The 15,934-nt window shown below is 45.5% G+C and overlaps 2 protein-coding genes across 6 annotated transcripts in view; one reads left to right on the forward strand and one right to left on the reverse strand.

The window, feature by feature from the left end:
• SNRK (SNF related kinase) overlaps positions 1-6,247 on the forward strand; it is a 55,118-nt gene extending 48,871 nt beyond the window's left edge. For all 3 annotated transcript variants that reach the window (XM_038772281.1, XM_038772299.1, XM_038772290.1), the window contains one exon: positions 2,367-6,247. In XM_038772281.1, the coding sequence (XP_038628209.1) occupies positions 2,367-3,585 (1,219 nt within the window). In that variant the 3' untranslated portion in view covers positions 3,586-6,247. The remainder of the gene's footprint in view (positions 1-2,366) is intronic.
• Positions 6,248-11,540: 5,293 nt separating this feature from the next.
• Positions 11,541-15,934, reverse strand: part of ANO10 (anoctamin 10) — a 255,780-nt gene continuing 251,386 nt past the window's right edge. The window contains exons 13-14 of one of the 3 annotated variants that reach the window (XM_038772331.1): positions 13,180-13,261; positions 11,541-11,559 (exon numbers count right to left, since the gene is read on the reverse strand). In XM_038772331.1, the coding sequence (XP_038628259.1) occupies positions 13,184-13,261 (78 nt within the window). In that variant the 3' untranslated portion in view covers positions 11,541-11,559; positions 13,180-13,183. Of the gene's footprint in view, positions 11,560-12,359; positions 13,262-15,934 lie in introns of those variants that run through there. The other 2 variants (XM_038772321.1, XM_038772311.1) reach the window with 2 other exon arrangements.

Genomic DNA, 15,934 nt, shown 5'->3' on the forward strand with positions numbered 1-15,934 from the left:
GATTTCAGTAGCTTAGCAAGTTTCCTGGTGGTTTGGGCCTTTATGTGATGAATATGAAATCCTGTTTTTGGTTTTGAATTAATCTATATTTGTACATGGAAGTAGAAGATGGTGCTGTGGAATAACAAGAAAACCCCAGCGTCCCATCATATGTTCAACAAGTAATGAATTGCTTCTTTCGTGGGATGAGAAAGCAGTAAGTGGAGAGTTGAAAGCATTTATGTGTTGCTTGGGAAATCAGGTTCGAATTTGAGATCAGATGGGAAGATGTATTTGGCATTCGCATTCAATTTTAAGGCTTCTACAAAATTAAACCCAATTGATGGTGTCTGTGTGTTTAGAAGATACCTGTGACGGTGACTTGGTCCCCTCCTACACCAGTGCCATCCACCATCTAACCGTGTCCGTGGTTCCGTGCCAGAGGGAGGAAGGGAGCTGGAACACTGCTAGGAACAGGGGAGGGGGAGAGCTGAGGGGCTAGGGATTATTTACAGTGTAATTTTTACTTCTCTGTAGGACTCTGCGTGGCCAGGGGTAGGTTTTGAAAGGACCCTAACTAGTGGCCCGGGAACTGCGCAAATCCCTGTTATTATGATCAACCCCTTCAGGTTGGTTTTTGGTTCTGAAGTCTCAGGGCTGTCGTGTAAATCTATTGGAAAATGTGCCGAGTAGTGCAGCCACACTTTGGGAGCAACGTAACCCAGCTAATTGTTGGTATGCAGAGAAGGCGGCAATCAGAGGTCTGGACTGATTGAAGCATTGCAGTCTTGCTCCCAGCGTTGATTATATTTCTGGGCCTTCAGAGCTTCCGCCTGCAAATGGAAGGTGGTACTTTGTTCTCTCCTGGAGGAAAACAGATGAGAGGATGATTGAGAGGACCGAAGTGGGCCTGCGGGAGGTGGGGGCAGAGGGGAGGCCTGGAATCTGAGGGGTTGAATACAGAGGTGGTCTTGTAAAAAAAAAATCCAGTGTAATGTTTAAAATGACCTACTGTAGACTTTTGCCTGAAATCTTTATGGGGAAAACAATAAAATTGAGTAGTCTCAGATTTGAAACATGTCTCCTATTATGCTTTGAAAAATGGGTTCACAATTTCAGAGCCAGATTATCTTCTTCAAATCATTAGCAAAAGTAAGTGAAATTAAGTATGCCATTTTTTAAGATTGTTAAAAACATAGGAATCTCTCTTTAAACACCAAACCTCAGTACTATCAATAGTAGTACTGTGAGAGTTTGGTCCTTGAAAATTCTGTTTCAGATCTTAAACTCATTGGTTACAAAATACAATATATTCTCTTTATTAATAAGCTTTTAGCTGAATGGCAGCACAGGGCAAGAATTTAGCTCCTTGCCTTTGGCTCTCTTGGAGCTTTAGAAATATCTGCCAAAATGGAATGGTTTTCCCAGGGAGCTGGTCTTCTACAGTGACGGTGGTAGGGAGAGGCCTGTCGTAGCCTGATTTCCAAGCCCCTTCCTGCAACCCCTAAGCGTTAAGACAGGGCTGCAGGCCAGCCTTCTAATTACCACATAGCTAGTTGGGATGAGTTAAAAGTGATGGTCAATAATAATAATAATAATGATGGCATTTATAAAGCGCTTACTATGTGCAAAGCACTGTTCTAAGCGCTGATTAATGATGACATTTATTAAGCGCTTACTATGTGCAAAGCACTGTTCTAAACGCTGGGGAGGTGACAAGGTGATCAGGTTGTCCCCCGGGGGGCTCACAGTTTTAATCCCCATTTTACAGATGAGGGAACTGAGGCACAGAGAAGTGAAGTGCCTTGCCCAAAGTCACACAGCTGACAATTAGCAGAGTCGGGATTTGAACCCATGACCTCTGACTCCAAAGCCCGTGCTCTTTCCACCGAGCCACGCTGGTCAATGTTGTATACGGTCTAACTTTTACTGACAACAGCATTTATTTAAATATATAAGTGGTTATTACTTTATTCAGGATTTCAATTGTTGACTTTCCATGCTATAAAATTACCTTACGTGGCGTGTGTGCAAACACCAAGTTGTTGAATTGTTGGTTTTGATCATCTTATTGAACACAAGGATGAATAATGGAGACGTCAATTCCCACCCCTTTTGTATTTGAGGGTATTTGGATGTAATGTGAAACTGATTTTTAAAAGCCATTTTTCCTTTAAGTTAGGCCTTAAGCCATCCAAAATTGAACCTCGCTTCCAAGGTAAGGGTATTCTGCTGTTCATTTTTAAGTTTCCCTTATTGGTACTTCCTAACCGTCCAGCTGGACTGTGAAGTCCATGATTTTTTCTATAACCTGCTTCCTGTCTGCCTAGTTCTGTTTTCGGAGCCTCCACTTATGAAATTTTCCTTCTTTGTAATCTCTCGTGTAGGCAGTCGTGGCCAACCAGAATCGACGTACCCCAGGACCTGGAAGACGACCTCACAGCTACTCCTCTGTCCCACGCAACTGTTCCTCAGTCTCCAGCTCGCACCGCTGACAGCGTCCTTAACGGCCACCGGAATAAAGCGCTGGGCGACCCGGGGAAGAAGGAGGATCTCCCCGAACTAGCTGGGCCAGCGCTCTCCGTGGTCCCGTCATCCAGCTTAAAACCCACTACTAGTGGGCGGAAGTGTCTCTTCAGGGTAGAGGAAGACGAGGAGGAGGAAGAGGAGGACAAGAAACCCATATCGCTCTCCACTCAAGTGGTTTTACGGCGGAAGCCGTCCGTGACCAACAGGCTGACTTCCAGGAAGAGCGCGCCGGTCCTCAATCAGATCTTCGAGGAAGGGGAGTCGGACGACGAATTTGACATGGATGAAAACTTGCCTCCCAAACTGAGCAGGCTAAAAATGAACATCGCCTCCCCCGGGACGGTTCACAAACGGTACCATCGCCGGAAAAGCCAGGGCCGAGGGTCCAGCTGCAGCAGCTCGGAAACGAGCGATGACGACTCGGAGAGTAGGAGGCGACTGGATAAAGACAGCGGGTTCACGTACTCGTGGCACAGGCGGGACAGCAGCGAAGGGCCCCCCGGGAACCAGGGGGACGGCGGCGGCCAGGGCAAGCCGAGCAACGCCAACGGAGGTGTGGACAAAACCAGCCCCAGTGACAACAACAAAGGCGGGGGCAGCCCCTCTGGCAGCTCCGGGGGCAGCACCAACAACACGTCCGGCACCACCCGGCGCTGCGCCGGGCCCACCAACGCCATGCAGCTGTCGACCCGCAGTGCCGGGGAACTGGTCGAAAGCCTTAAACTGATGAGCCTCTGTCTCGGCTCGCAGCTCCACGGCAGCACGAGGTACATTATTGATCCTCAAAACAATCTGTCGTTTTCCAGCGTGAAAGTCCAAGAGAAGTCCACGTGGAAAATGTGCATCAGTTCCACCGGGAATGTGAACCAGGCGCCGACTCTGGGCGGCCTAAAGTTCTTCTCCGACCACATGGCGGACGCCGCAAGTGGGTTGGAACGGATAAAGAGCAAGAACTTGAGAAACAACGTGCTACAACTACCTCTCTGTGAAAAGACGATATCTGTGAACATTCAGCGGAATCCCAAGGAGGGGCTGCTGTGTACCTCCAGTCAGACCAGTTGCTGTCAAGTCATTTGACAGTGACTTGACTGAGTAGCTGAATCTACCGTACTTGACAACACCATTCTTCCTGTTCAGAGCTGTGAACACCTTATTTCACTGTATCCCCCCCCCCCCCTTTTGTTGTCTTAATATTTTAAAGTGGGCTTTATGAGCAGTTATTTATTACATTTTAATTTGCTTGATGAGGTGACAATGCATGGTCCTTGTGCATGCTGCTAGCCAATTCACTTTTCTTTTCCAACAGAATAGTCTCTATTTTATCGTGTAATTTCTACCTTTATAATTTTAATATGAAAGATCTGGATTTAAAGAAATTTAAAAAATGTATATCTGGAGCCTATTGTAAATGGAGCACTTAGAAGTTTCACGTTCTGCACTTAATCTAGAGAAAAACGCTTCTGTTTCCTGGTGAAATGTTCATTCTTGTTCTGACCTTCTGTGATTTGGAAACTTTGTGATCTGTGGCTACTTTGTGTCTGAAACTGAACCAAAGCAATAATGTTTTGATGCTGAAAACTCTCAAGGGAGCTTTCAGGTGTTCCAAGGCTTGTACAAAGCAAAGATGCACTGAAAATTAGTGATCTTCTTCACACTCTGATTTAACCCACACCTGTTTGTCTTAAGCTACATACGAGACGGATAAAATTGTGGCTCAAAACCAAGCCGAAAAGATTTCGTTGTCTTGGCAGTAGGTGAGCTAAAGAAGCTAGATGTGTCAGGCAGCTTCTCCCCACCTCCCCACCCTCCTTCCGAGTAATGTGTCAAATGCTACGAGCAGACAATCTTATTTTTGTGATGTGACAAAAAAAGAAGTCTTAACCTTACATGTGGGAGTTTACAGTCTTGTCAGAAGAGTCAAAGATGGGGAATTGCTTCCATCAGCACACCACAGGGGTTCCTCTCGACAGAAATATTTGAATGTTGATGGCAAATAGAAACCTTAGATTTAGATTTCAGGCAGCAATTGAAGGCTTGTAGAAACCGGGGTACAGCTTTTCGTTGGGATAACACTTGTTGAGGTAGTGAAAAATAGGAAGGGCTCCGGCTCTAGGTAGTGATTTCTAAAGAATCTGGTCTATTCCTGTTGTTATCGGGTCCCGGTCCTTCCATTCCGTTCTGTTCTCTAACTCAGTCTTCTTTGAAAATGTGGCGAGTTTTTGAAACCCACTGGAAAAAAAAAATTCCCTTTCTACATGCTTCGGCGCTGGAGGCTTTTGTGTTTTAGCACCGTCTCCTTGCCAAAGTAAGGACCGTAAAGGGATGTTCGCTTTCAACTCTTCCAGGACAAAGACTACTTCTGACCAGGTAACTAACCTCTGCGGCTTTTTGTTAATGGAGAATCCCGAATTTTGGAGCGGGCGAGAGTGGCATTTTTTCATGCTGGGCACTTGAGGGGCGGTATTAGGAGCAAGGTGCTGGAAACGGTGGCGAGGGGACGTGGCGGGACCCAGACAGGCGGAGGATGGGCTGAGGGCGTTCGTTTACACTGTTGAGCATCTTGGAACAGGCATTTCTAGAGTACACACACTGATTCTGCTACCCTTAGAATAGGCTATTTTACTCTGATTTCTGAATTGCACAGTATACTTACTCAACCAAGTAAATGATCATTAACTCACGTATTTTACTTTCTAGACCTAGATAACTTTGAAGCTACAGCTCTAGTTCGGTGTGATATTTATAAAATGGAAAGCTACAAGAAGAGATGTGTGGGTGAAGCCATAGAACATATTTGCTGGAAATTCTTGAGCAGGGATCTTAAAAAAAAAAAGGGCCAGAAATAAGATGTGTGGTTCACATTCGGTAGTGAGCGTAACATCTGTATTAAGTAGGAGAGAAGTTTATAAAGGGCATTGGCAATAAAGTATTTGTTGCAGCTGTTTTTTCCAAGTATTGTAAATATTTTTTCCTGTGATTATGTACAGCCTTGGAATGGCACCTTTTAACTAACCCTATGTGTATTTTGTTTCAGATGGTTTTTATATACAAATGTCTATATGGTGCTCACTTTAGAAACAGCAGTGTTGACCATTTATGCTGCATAGCTGTACAATAGCCTTATTAGTTGTGGATGGTTGGTTGAACCTCTGATGTACAAATGTTTGTCTGAGTGTTGTCTTTTTCCATTTGTTCATAGGTGAATGATTGTGCATGTGCTGTACGTCTTAGTATGTCGTCACGTAAAAGGGAGGGAGAGAATAACCATGACATTAAGATAATATTGGACCAAACTATTTACTTGCTCTAAACTGTTTCTTGTACCCCTTAATCTGTCTTTAAAAGTTGCATATAGTTACAGTAGTGTAAAAATTAAATATTGTGGAAAAACAATTAGTCTTGTATTTTTCTGTATGTGTGTGTATATATATACATATATATATATAATTATGTACCTCTAGCAATTCTCTAACTGTATTTAAGATGTGACAATCTTGACAGAATTTTAAGACTAGCCGTGAACATATCTAGTGAAACAGAACTGAACTCAAGATTTTTTTTTTCCCACCAAGCAAGAATCGACAAGTGTTAAGAGGGTACAGGAATATCAGCTGATATTGTCAGTTGCTTCCAGCGCTGTCTGACTTTCTTCATTGTATGAACATTTGCAAATGTGTGACAGAAATGGAAAAAAAAAATTCAACTAATAAAAATGACATCTTGGTGTTTGACACGTAAACAGGGCGTCTGTCAGATTTCTAAAAATCACCAAACGTCTTATGGCCTCACCAACTGGTTCCGGCCAAACAGGCTGACACTTAGTATCTCTGAATTCAAGGTTGATCCACATTAAAGCAAGTCAAATAATTACAGAAACAGATTCAAGCGCTTAGTACAGTGCTCTGCACACAGTATGCGCTCAGTAAATACGATTGAATCAGTAGTTGAGAAAGTAAAAAACAATGGCCTTGTGCATAAGAGTTGCTGGACACTAAGGAGAACTGCCTTGCTATTGTTGGGGGCCTCTATCTTGAAAAGGATGGTAAGGAAATGATTGATAAACAAAGCCTTTAAATTTTAAATGCCCCAGGCCTAGCTCTCATCGTCAGCATCATCAATCTTATTTATTGAGAGCTTACTGTGTGCAGAGCACTGTACTAAGCACTTGGGAAGTACAAGTTGGCAACATATAGAGACAGACCCTAATCCAATAGTGGGCTCTCATCCAAAGAACACAATAGGCACCAGTGAGTTTTGGAAAGGGGAGATGGGACAAAGAAGGTTCGGGTAGTAGATAAGTAGCTATTTCCAGAAGATGGAAATAAATTTTAAAAGTTTAAATCAGTATGAAGCTGATTCTTTGCAGTTTTTCCTCTAGCCTGCCAAATGCTTAGTACAGTATTCGGCACACAGTAAATGCTCAATAAATACGAATGAGTGAATGAATGAACTAGTGGCTGGCAACAACGTTCTGGTAACTAGAAACATGGAGGAATGCTCTTTGGAGGCTGAAGTGATGAAAGGATCACTTATGCAGCGTGGCTCAGTGGAAAGAGCCTGGGCTTTAGAGTTAGAGGTCATGGGTTCAAATCCCAGCTCCGCCACACTTCACTCCTCAGTTACCTCATCTGTAAAATGGGGATGAAGACTGTGAGCCCCCCCCCCCCCCCGCCCCCTCCATGGGATAACCTGATCACCTTGTTACCTCCCCAGCGCTTAGAACAGTGCTTTGCACATAGTAAGTGCTTAATAAATACCACTATTATTATTATTATGGAAAGAAGGATCCAAATGTTGGAAGTAAGTTGCCAACCCAAGGCTTTGCTTCAGCAGTTTAGCAAAAGTTTCTTGGGCCTCAGGAGGTGGGAAAAGATGGCAGCTGGCAGGGCCACCTGGAGGGGTAAAGCCAATACGGATAAGGGCCCTGTACCTCCTGGTGTGGAGGATTTGGGGCAACAAGGGCCCAGGCTGGAGCTCCAATGTCCCCTTGCCCCTCCCAAAGTAGTTGCCTCAACTCTCAGTTGGGCTCCTAAGTGTAAGTGATGATCAAGCGAGAAGTTGGGGCTACAGCTGGCAATCTGTAGGGGAGGGCATTAGTATCAGCTCTCCCACCAAGCCTCCTCTCTCCCTCCCTTTGTACACACATACACACCCGTATGTTCTTTGCTTTTAGAACAGTGCTCAGTGCTTAGAACAGTGCTTTGCACATAGCGCTTAAAAAAATGCCATCATTATTATTTCAAAGATGATACCACGACAGTAAGATCCTACCCACAAACGTAAGGCTAAAAAAGTCTGATGTGGTGTGACCCACACTCCATGAGACAGACCCCATCGACCTTGGAAGATCACTGGTTGGGCAGTGCTAATGTCCCTGGAATGTGTTCACAGTGAGATATGGCAGCAGACCAGCTTTGGAAAAAAAGATGAACATTTTATTCATTCCAGCTAGTAGTAGTAATAATAATAATGATGATGGCATTTGTTAAGCACTTACTATGTGCCAAGCACTGTTCTAAGTGCTAGGGGGGGTTACAAGGTTATCCCACGTGAGGCTCACACTTTTTTTTAATCCCCATTTTACAGACGAGGTAACTGAGGCAGAGACGTTAAGTGACTTGCCCAAAGTCACACAGTTGACAAGTGGTGGAGCCGGGATTAGAACCCATGACCTCTGACTCCCAAGCCCATGCTTTTACCTACTGTCTTAAATGGTGGCTCATTGCACGGACCTGGTCCCCAATTCTCTTCGGTGAAACAGCTCTACTTGAAAATGGTCTATCTAGGCCACTAAACAAGCATTAGTGGACACCAAGGATGGTGCAGCTGATCGGTTGGATGCAGAAAGAGCCATTCCTAAACATTCTTGATTAACTAGCTCCTTGCTCCTGTTTAAGAGAAAAAAAAAATGTAAATTGCTGGCCTTGAAATCCACTTAAATTCAGTGGAGTGGCTTCTCTAAAGAGTTTAAGGATCCTGAACATAGATTAGTCAAGAATTTACTTCATGTCCCATTCTGTTTGTACTTTCATAGAGAAGGAAAATGTCTTTCTGGTCAAGAGAGAAAGGCAAAGTCAGCATCCTAACTAGCCTTACTGACTTCTGGGGTCTGGCTAATGCACAGGAGTGTGGGCTACTCTACATTCAAATCTATTTGTGGATTTTATGGGAAATGTCAAAGGCCTGGCTGGGTTTTCTTTTTTTAAATGGTACTGTGCTAAACACTGATGTAGATTATATGCTAATCGGTTGGACACGGTTCATTCCCACAAGGTGCTCAACAACCTTAATCGCCACTTTACTGATGAGGTACCAGAGAAGTGAAATGACTTGCCCAAGGCACTTTTCTGAACTCCGTGGAGGCTCAGAAGAGTTTCTACTAGCCTGAGTAAGGACCTTCAATGCTAAAGAAGGTAGTGGGCTCCCAGCCCCTACAGTGGAAAAGCAAAAGCACAGCAACTGTGTTGAGGGTAATAATATTAATAATAATAGCATGTGTTAAGCACTTACTATGTACCAAGCACTGTTCTAAGCACTGGGGGGATACAAGGTAATCAGGTTGTCCCACATGGGGCTCACACTCTAAATCCCCATTTTACAGATGAGGTAACAGGCACAGAGAAGTTAAGTGACTTGCCCAAAGTCACAAGCTGACAAGTGGTGGAGCCGGGATTAGAACCCATGACCTCTGACTCCCAAGGCCAGGCTCTTTCCACTGGGCCACGCTGCTTCTCTAGAGGATCCTCCCCCTCCAGCAGATTGTGCCATGGCTCTGAGTGATCTGCCTGTGTCCCCATGGCCCCTCTCAGCCTGGTGGGAGTTGGGATTGGGATAGCAGTGAGCCTGAACCACAGATTTATCCACCAATGGTATTTAGTAAGCATTTACTGTGTACAGAGCACTGTACTGAGCACTTGAGAGTACACTACAATGGAGGTGGTAGACATGTTCCCTGCCTACAAGGAGGCATCAATTTAGTGAAAGAGAATTTCCAACTACTGCAGTTCTCCCTTCCACTCTCCCGCAAATCTTCCTTCACAGTTGCGCTAAGATCTTGCCATGCAGAGGAGATGGAGGCAGGCAAGTGGCAGTGTTCCATAGAAACAAGCAATTCACTACTGAGAGCCTAATCAATCAATGGTATTTATTGAGCACTTACTGCATGCAGAGCTCTGGACACACACTAAGCGCTTAGGAGAGCTTCAAGGCTCTCCATCACCTCACCTCCCTTCTCTCCTTCTACAGCCCAGCCCGCACACTCCGCTCCTCTGCCGCTCACCTCCTCACTGTGCCTCGTTCTCGCTTGTCCCGCCGTCAACCCCTGACCCACGTTCTCCCCCTGGCCTAGAATGCCCTCCCTCCACACATCTGCCAAGCTAGCTCTCTTCCTCCCTTCAAAGCCCTACTGAGAGCTCACCTCCTCCAGGAGGCCTTCCCAGACTGAGTCCCTTTTATCCTCTCCTCCTCCCCTCCCCATCGCCCCCCCACATTCCTCTGCCCTACCCCCTTCCCCTTCCCCACAGCACTTGTATATATTTACACATATTTATTTTTCTATTTTATTTGTACATATTTATTACTCTATTAATGGTGTGTATAGAGCTACAACTATTTATTCTGATGGTATTGACGCCTGTCTACTTGTTTTGTTCTGTTGTCTGTCTCCCCCTTCTAGACTGTGAGCCCATTGCTGAGTAGGGACCGTCTCTATATGTTGGCAATTTGCACTTCCCAAGCGCTAGTACAGTGCTCTGCACATGGTAAGTGCTCAATAAATACAATTGAATGAGTGAATAATAATAATAATGGCATTTATTAAGCACTTACTATGTGCAAAGCACTGTTCTCCTACCCACCTCCTCTGCTCAGTGACCCCTTGGCCTCACTGGAAGACCTCCTCCCCACTGCCCAGGGAAAGGAGCACATTCACACGTCTGCTTGGGTTCCTCAATACAATTTCAAAGCTCCCATTTGCATTGTTGGCACATACCCTTTTCAAATTCAGAGAAAATGCTGTATTTCCATATTTTCAAACCCTAAATTGTCATTTTTTACAAAAAAAATTTCTCAGACTCATTCTCATTCAAAAAACCATTGGGCATGCAGAGGAAAGGTGTGGTCTGGCTGATCAGAATGAGAAATGAAGTCAGCTTTCCCAGGACCCTCTGTTTTCATTCATTCATTCATTCAATAGTATTTATTGAACACTTACTGTGTGCAGAGCACTGTACTAAACGCTCTCATCCTAATGGAGTCTTTTCAAATGGCAATTTAGGGGCTGAGGGCATTGATTTCAGGTCTTCATTTTCTATGTTTCTTCAGCTTACCATTAATTCCATCCATTTTGCAATTAACAAAATAAAGCAATTGTCCCTGCAGTTCACTTTCATTCAGAGGAAGTTAGTAGGAGCCATTACAAATGGCCCCCCAGGCCCCAAAACAAGGCCGCTAAACTCTGGGTGTTCATCTCTACCTCAGAGTTGGCTTAGAGTCATGCACACTGACTCTAAACCATAAGCTCCTTGTGGGTAGAGAATGTGTTTACCAACTCTATTGTAGTGTACTCTTCTAAGCACTTAGTACAGAGCTCTGCACACAATAAGCACTCAATAAATACCATTGTTTGATTAGGCTCTCAGTAGTAAATCGCCTATTCTATGGAACACTGCCACTTGCCTGCCTCCATTCTCCTCCTCATGGCAAGATCTGAGCTGAACTGTGAAGGAGGATTTGCAGGACAGTGGAAGGGAGGGAGGCTCAGTTGCAGAACTGCAGAAGGAGAAAAGTAATTGAAAATTCTCTTTCACTACATTGATGCCCGACAAATCCCTACACTCAGCCAATTCAGCCACCTGGGGTGGGTCAGCTGTCTCAAAATACAGTCACACTTCCTGGCTCCTGTAGCTATGCTGTTTGTCCTCCTGAAACTATACCACACTAAGGAAAGAGCCTGAAGTGAGCATGGGCCTTAGAGAAGGCGGCCAGCTGGCACTTACCTCATTCAGTCCACAGTCCACAGCGATCGCTTCTCCTCAGGAGATGCAAGCAGCTCTGCTACCCCACCAGAACAAAGGACACTGGATATTAAATGGACCAGAACACCCAACTTCGAACAGGCAAACCTGATTCAGCCAACCTGACAGAATCACTACTCCCTCTGGCCTTCAGGCCAGGGGTCTGGATGACTGTCACTGTAGGAGGGCGGCAGCACTCTAAAGGGTGGTTCCCAATGTGTTAAAGACAGAAGTGTGTATGCCAGAGGCATGAACCAGTCTCTTGTGTAACCCAGATTAAACAGGGCTCAGACACTTCAAGAGGGCCATCTCCGCTCCCTGGGGACATTCAGACTCCTCCTGATGCAACGTAGCAATGCCCCAAGGCAGGGCCTAACAGTGTTGTATCATATTGGTTTGCAAAGATTTTATCTAGATTTCAAATCCACCTCCACATTAGACTGTGCATTCTTTCCCTTGCTCACTGCAGTGCTCTACACACAATAAGCACTTTACAAATGCTACCAAATACTACTACCACTTGACCTCCCAAACAATTCAACGCCAGCTTCCTTGCATCCCATGGAATCAAGTGAAGGAATCAAAGCTGCGGTTTTGCAGTAGTTGTCTGGCACTGATTTTGCTGTTTTGTTAGAGGTTCAAGGTTCCTTAATGCCCCTAATTGCCTTTCTCTTTTCTTGATCGAGTTCCCCCATTATGGTTGGTTTCTGATGTTCCTGCTAGCACTCTGCCCTTGGGTGGGAGAGGGAAGGGGTGCATTGATGTTACATGTTTTATGCTTTCCCTGGAGTAAGCAGAAGAGAGAGGCATTTTAAGTCATACACAACAAGAAGTGGCTAAAGTTACACACCTTTGCCTTTAATAGATCTTGCTCTCATTTTAATTCCCAAGAAACTGCATTAACAGGTGGTGATAAAGAACAAATGAAGAAGTATTTAAAATTATTGCCAAGTGCAGAAATTTCCCCAGCGTGGTAATAGGGACCTCAGAGGCTACCCAGGCCCCTTGCCCTTTCCTTACTGGAGAGCCATCTCCCGAAAAGCGAACCCTGGGGGATGGTGGGAGGTCTGTGTTTCTAAACAAACTCACTGAATGCAGGCACTGAGGTGCTTGAAGGGATGCAGTGCCATCCAACTCCTTTTGAATTAGTCCTCTGGGGGGAAAGGAAAAAGAAAATCTAGCATAGTGTTCAATGCAATTGCCGATTCACTCACTTGCTGTAATAAGCAGGGCGGGGTGGGGGCTGAGGTGGGCGGTAAGATTACAGGGCAACAGGAGGGATGGGAGGCCAGAAGCTACTGGGAAAATCCAGGAGAACACTGGGACCACAAGCCTGGGGAATGGCAGCCAATGGCCCCGTCTTGGTGCATAACAGGGAGACAGGGCTGCAGCTGACTAGCAATATCTAGTGTAGAGACCTTGGTTTTCCCCTGAATTCTGCTTCTTAGGCATTGTTTCAGCAGAAGGAGAAAGGGCCAGCGAGGCTGCATATCGCATTTAGAACAATTTCCATTTTGAGAGGACCCAGTCTTCGATATATATATATATCTTATATATATATATAAGAATGTATATCCCAGTGAAAATCTTTCAAGTGTCAGTTTTAGATGGGCTAAGCATATATAGATGAGGAAACCTGCATGTGTCCCCACAACACCTTTTCATTTGCCTTCAGTTGTCTTCATTCGCTCTCCTCTGCTGGATTCTTCCTTCAGGGATTCAGCAACAAGTTTCATTTGCTGTAAGGGAAAAACACAAAACAACAACACAGTAAGATGTAGGCTCAGTGGCAACAGGACTTCCACCCCATGAACCACCCACTCGCCTCCTGATTTGGGCTAGTCACCTATTCTGCAAGTGGCTGGAAACACTGAGACAATGAAACTATTCCATTCACAAATGGGCTTTTAAAATAAGTAATGATGTTCAAATTATGCCACGCTGTCTTTCGTCTCACACTGCCGCTCCCCTCTGCTTCGGTGAGTCATCATTTGTGTCGCTGGTGGGTTAGGAAATGGATGGTTCAATTTCTAACTGAACTAAATTGGTTTCTTGGGCCCAGCCTAAGTGGGCGTGAGGATGCTGAAATAGAGATTCTATGGGGAGAATGGAAAAGGGCCTCCAGTCAGCCAAAGGAGCATTTTCCACCTCAGAGCCCCAGATTCCGCAGTGCCCAAGTGCGGTCCTCATGGATCCCATCTGTCAGGATGGCAGCTCTGCACCCTCTCTCGGAGGTGGGGAGGGGAGGGGAGTGAGCCATTCACAGCTTCCAGATTGTCTCTAGAGATAGCATTGTCTCTATTTGTTGGTGAAATGTACTTAACAAGCACTTAGTACAGTGCTCTGCACACAGTAAGTGCTCAATAAAGACAATTGAATGAATGAACTCCCCCAATCCTCCCAGCTACTTCCCAGCTCACCCACCATCCACCTCACCGCCTCCTCCTCTATGAGACAGTCAAGATCTGCCTGCTTTTGAAATCTACCACCGCTACCTGAAACGGAGATCCCTCAGCCCTTCACACCGTGTAGAAATACTTGTGCCCACTCTTCCTTCCCTGACTGTCATCTTCATACTCTCGATGGTTTCTTCCCCTCTGCCTCCAAACATGCCTAGGTCTCTTCTAAGAAAACTTTATCTTGATCCCCCTGCACCATCCAACTACCGCCCCATCTCCCTCATCCCGTGTCATTCCTGTCCTCCACTTTCTCTCATCCACCTACCGCCTTGAATGGGATGCTCACACCCGCAGTCTCCACTTCCTCTCATCCACTTACCTCTTTGGTCATCTACTCTCAGGCTTTCACAACCAACATGCCTTTGGGACTGCTTTCTCCAAGGTCATTAACGAATGACTCTGAGGAGCAGCATGCCTAGTGGAAACAGCCCAGGCCTGGGAGTCCAGAGTACCCGGGTTCTAGTCCCAGCTCTGTCATTTGCCTGCTGTGTGACCTTCGGCAAATCACAACTTCTCTGGGCCTCAGTTTCCTCATCTGTGAAATGGGAGAAAATACCTGTTCTCCCTCCCTTTAGAATGATTGGCCTCACATGGGACAAGGACTGTATCTGATCTATTTGTATCCATTCCAGCACTTAGTACAGTGCTTATCAGATAGTAAGTGCATAAAATACTGTTATTATTACTAATCACTCAGCTGCCTTTGACACTGCAGACCAACCCTATCTAAACCAGGGTTTTCTGTCACTGTTATCTCCTGGTTCTCCTTCTACCGTCTTCGCCAATCCTTCTCAGTCTTTTTTCACCCTTGAAGCTTCAACTCAATATTGGGCCCGTTGTTATTCTTGATCTACCATAAACTCCCTTAGAGGGTTTATCCAATCCCATGGCCTCAACTACCACCTCTACACAGATGGCTGTCACATCTACCTTGTGAGATTAAGCTCCACCTTTTCCTCAGCTCCCCCCACTTCCACGTCACCTCAACTTGCTCCCTTTGCTCTTCTCCCCTCTCCCTGCCCCACGACATTTATGTATATATGCATATATCTATAATTCTATTTATTTATATTGATGCCTGTTTGTTTTGATGTCTTTCTCCCCCTTTCTAGACTGTAAGCCCGGTGTGGGCAGGGATTGTCTCTCTCTACTGCTGGATTGTACTTTTCAAGCACTTAGAACAGTGTTCTGCACACAGTAAGTGTTCAATAAATATGATTGAATGAATGTGAGTCCCAACTTTTCTTCTCCTCTGCAGTCTCGCATCTCCCCCTGTCACCAGGCCATCTCTACCTGGATGCCCCGTTGGCACCTTACGCTCAACATGTTCCAAACCAAACTCAATCTTCTTCCCTCCCAAAGCCTTTCACTTCAAGTTTATCCTTCCCAGCCTTAACTCAGCCCTCTCCTCTGCCAGAGAAAACTATTTCTCCTCCCTTATTGACACCCATGCCCACCATCCCCATCAGCTCTTCCGTACATTCAACTTCCTTCTCAGGCCCCCGGTTCTTCCCCTTCCTCCTTCCTCACCCCCAACGACCTGGCCTCCTACTTCATTAATAAAATTAAATCCATCAGGTCCAACCTCCCCAAAGTCATTCCCCACCCTTCTCCAACCCCCCGGCTCTCAGCACTCTCTGCTACTCTCCCATCCTTTCCAGCAGTATCCTCAGAGGAGCTCTCCTCCCTCCTCTCAAGTGCTACTCCGGCCACCTGTGCTTCTGACCCCATTCCCTCTCATCTCATGAAATCTCTCGCTCCATCCCTTCTCCTCTCCTTAACTTCCATCTTCAATCGCTCACTCTCCACTGGTTCCTTCCCCTCTGACTTCAAACATGCCCATGTCTCTCCCATCCTAAAAAACCCCTCTCTTGACCCCGTCTCACCTTCTAGTTATTGCCCCATATCCCTCCTACCATTCCTTTCCAAACTCCTTGAACGAGTTGTCTACAC

This window comes from Tachyglossus aculeatus, chromosome 2 (genome assembly GCF_015852505.1).
Source record: "Tachyglossus aculeatus isolate mTacAcu1 chromosome 2, mTacAcu1.pri, whole genome shotgun sequence".
Classification (NCBI taxonomy): domain Eukaryota; kingdom Metazoa; phylum Chordata; class Mammalia; order Monotremata; family Tachyglossidae; genus Tachyglossus; species Tachyglossus aculeatus.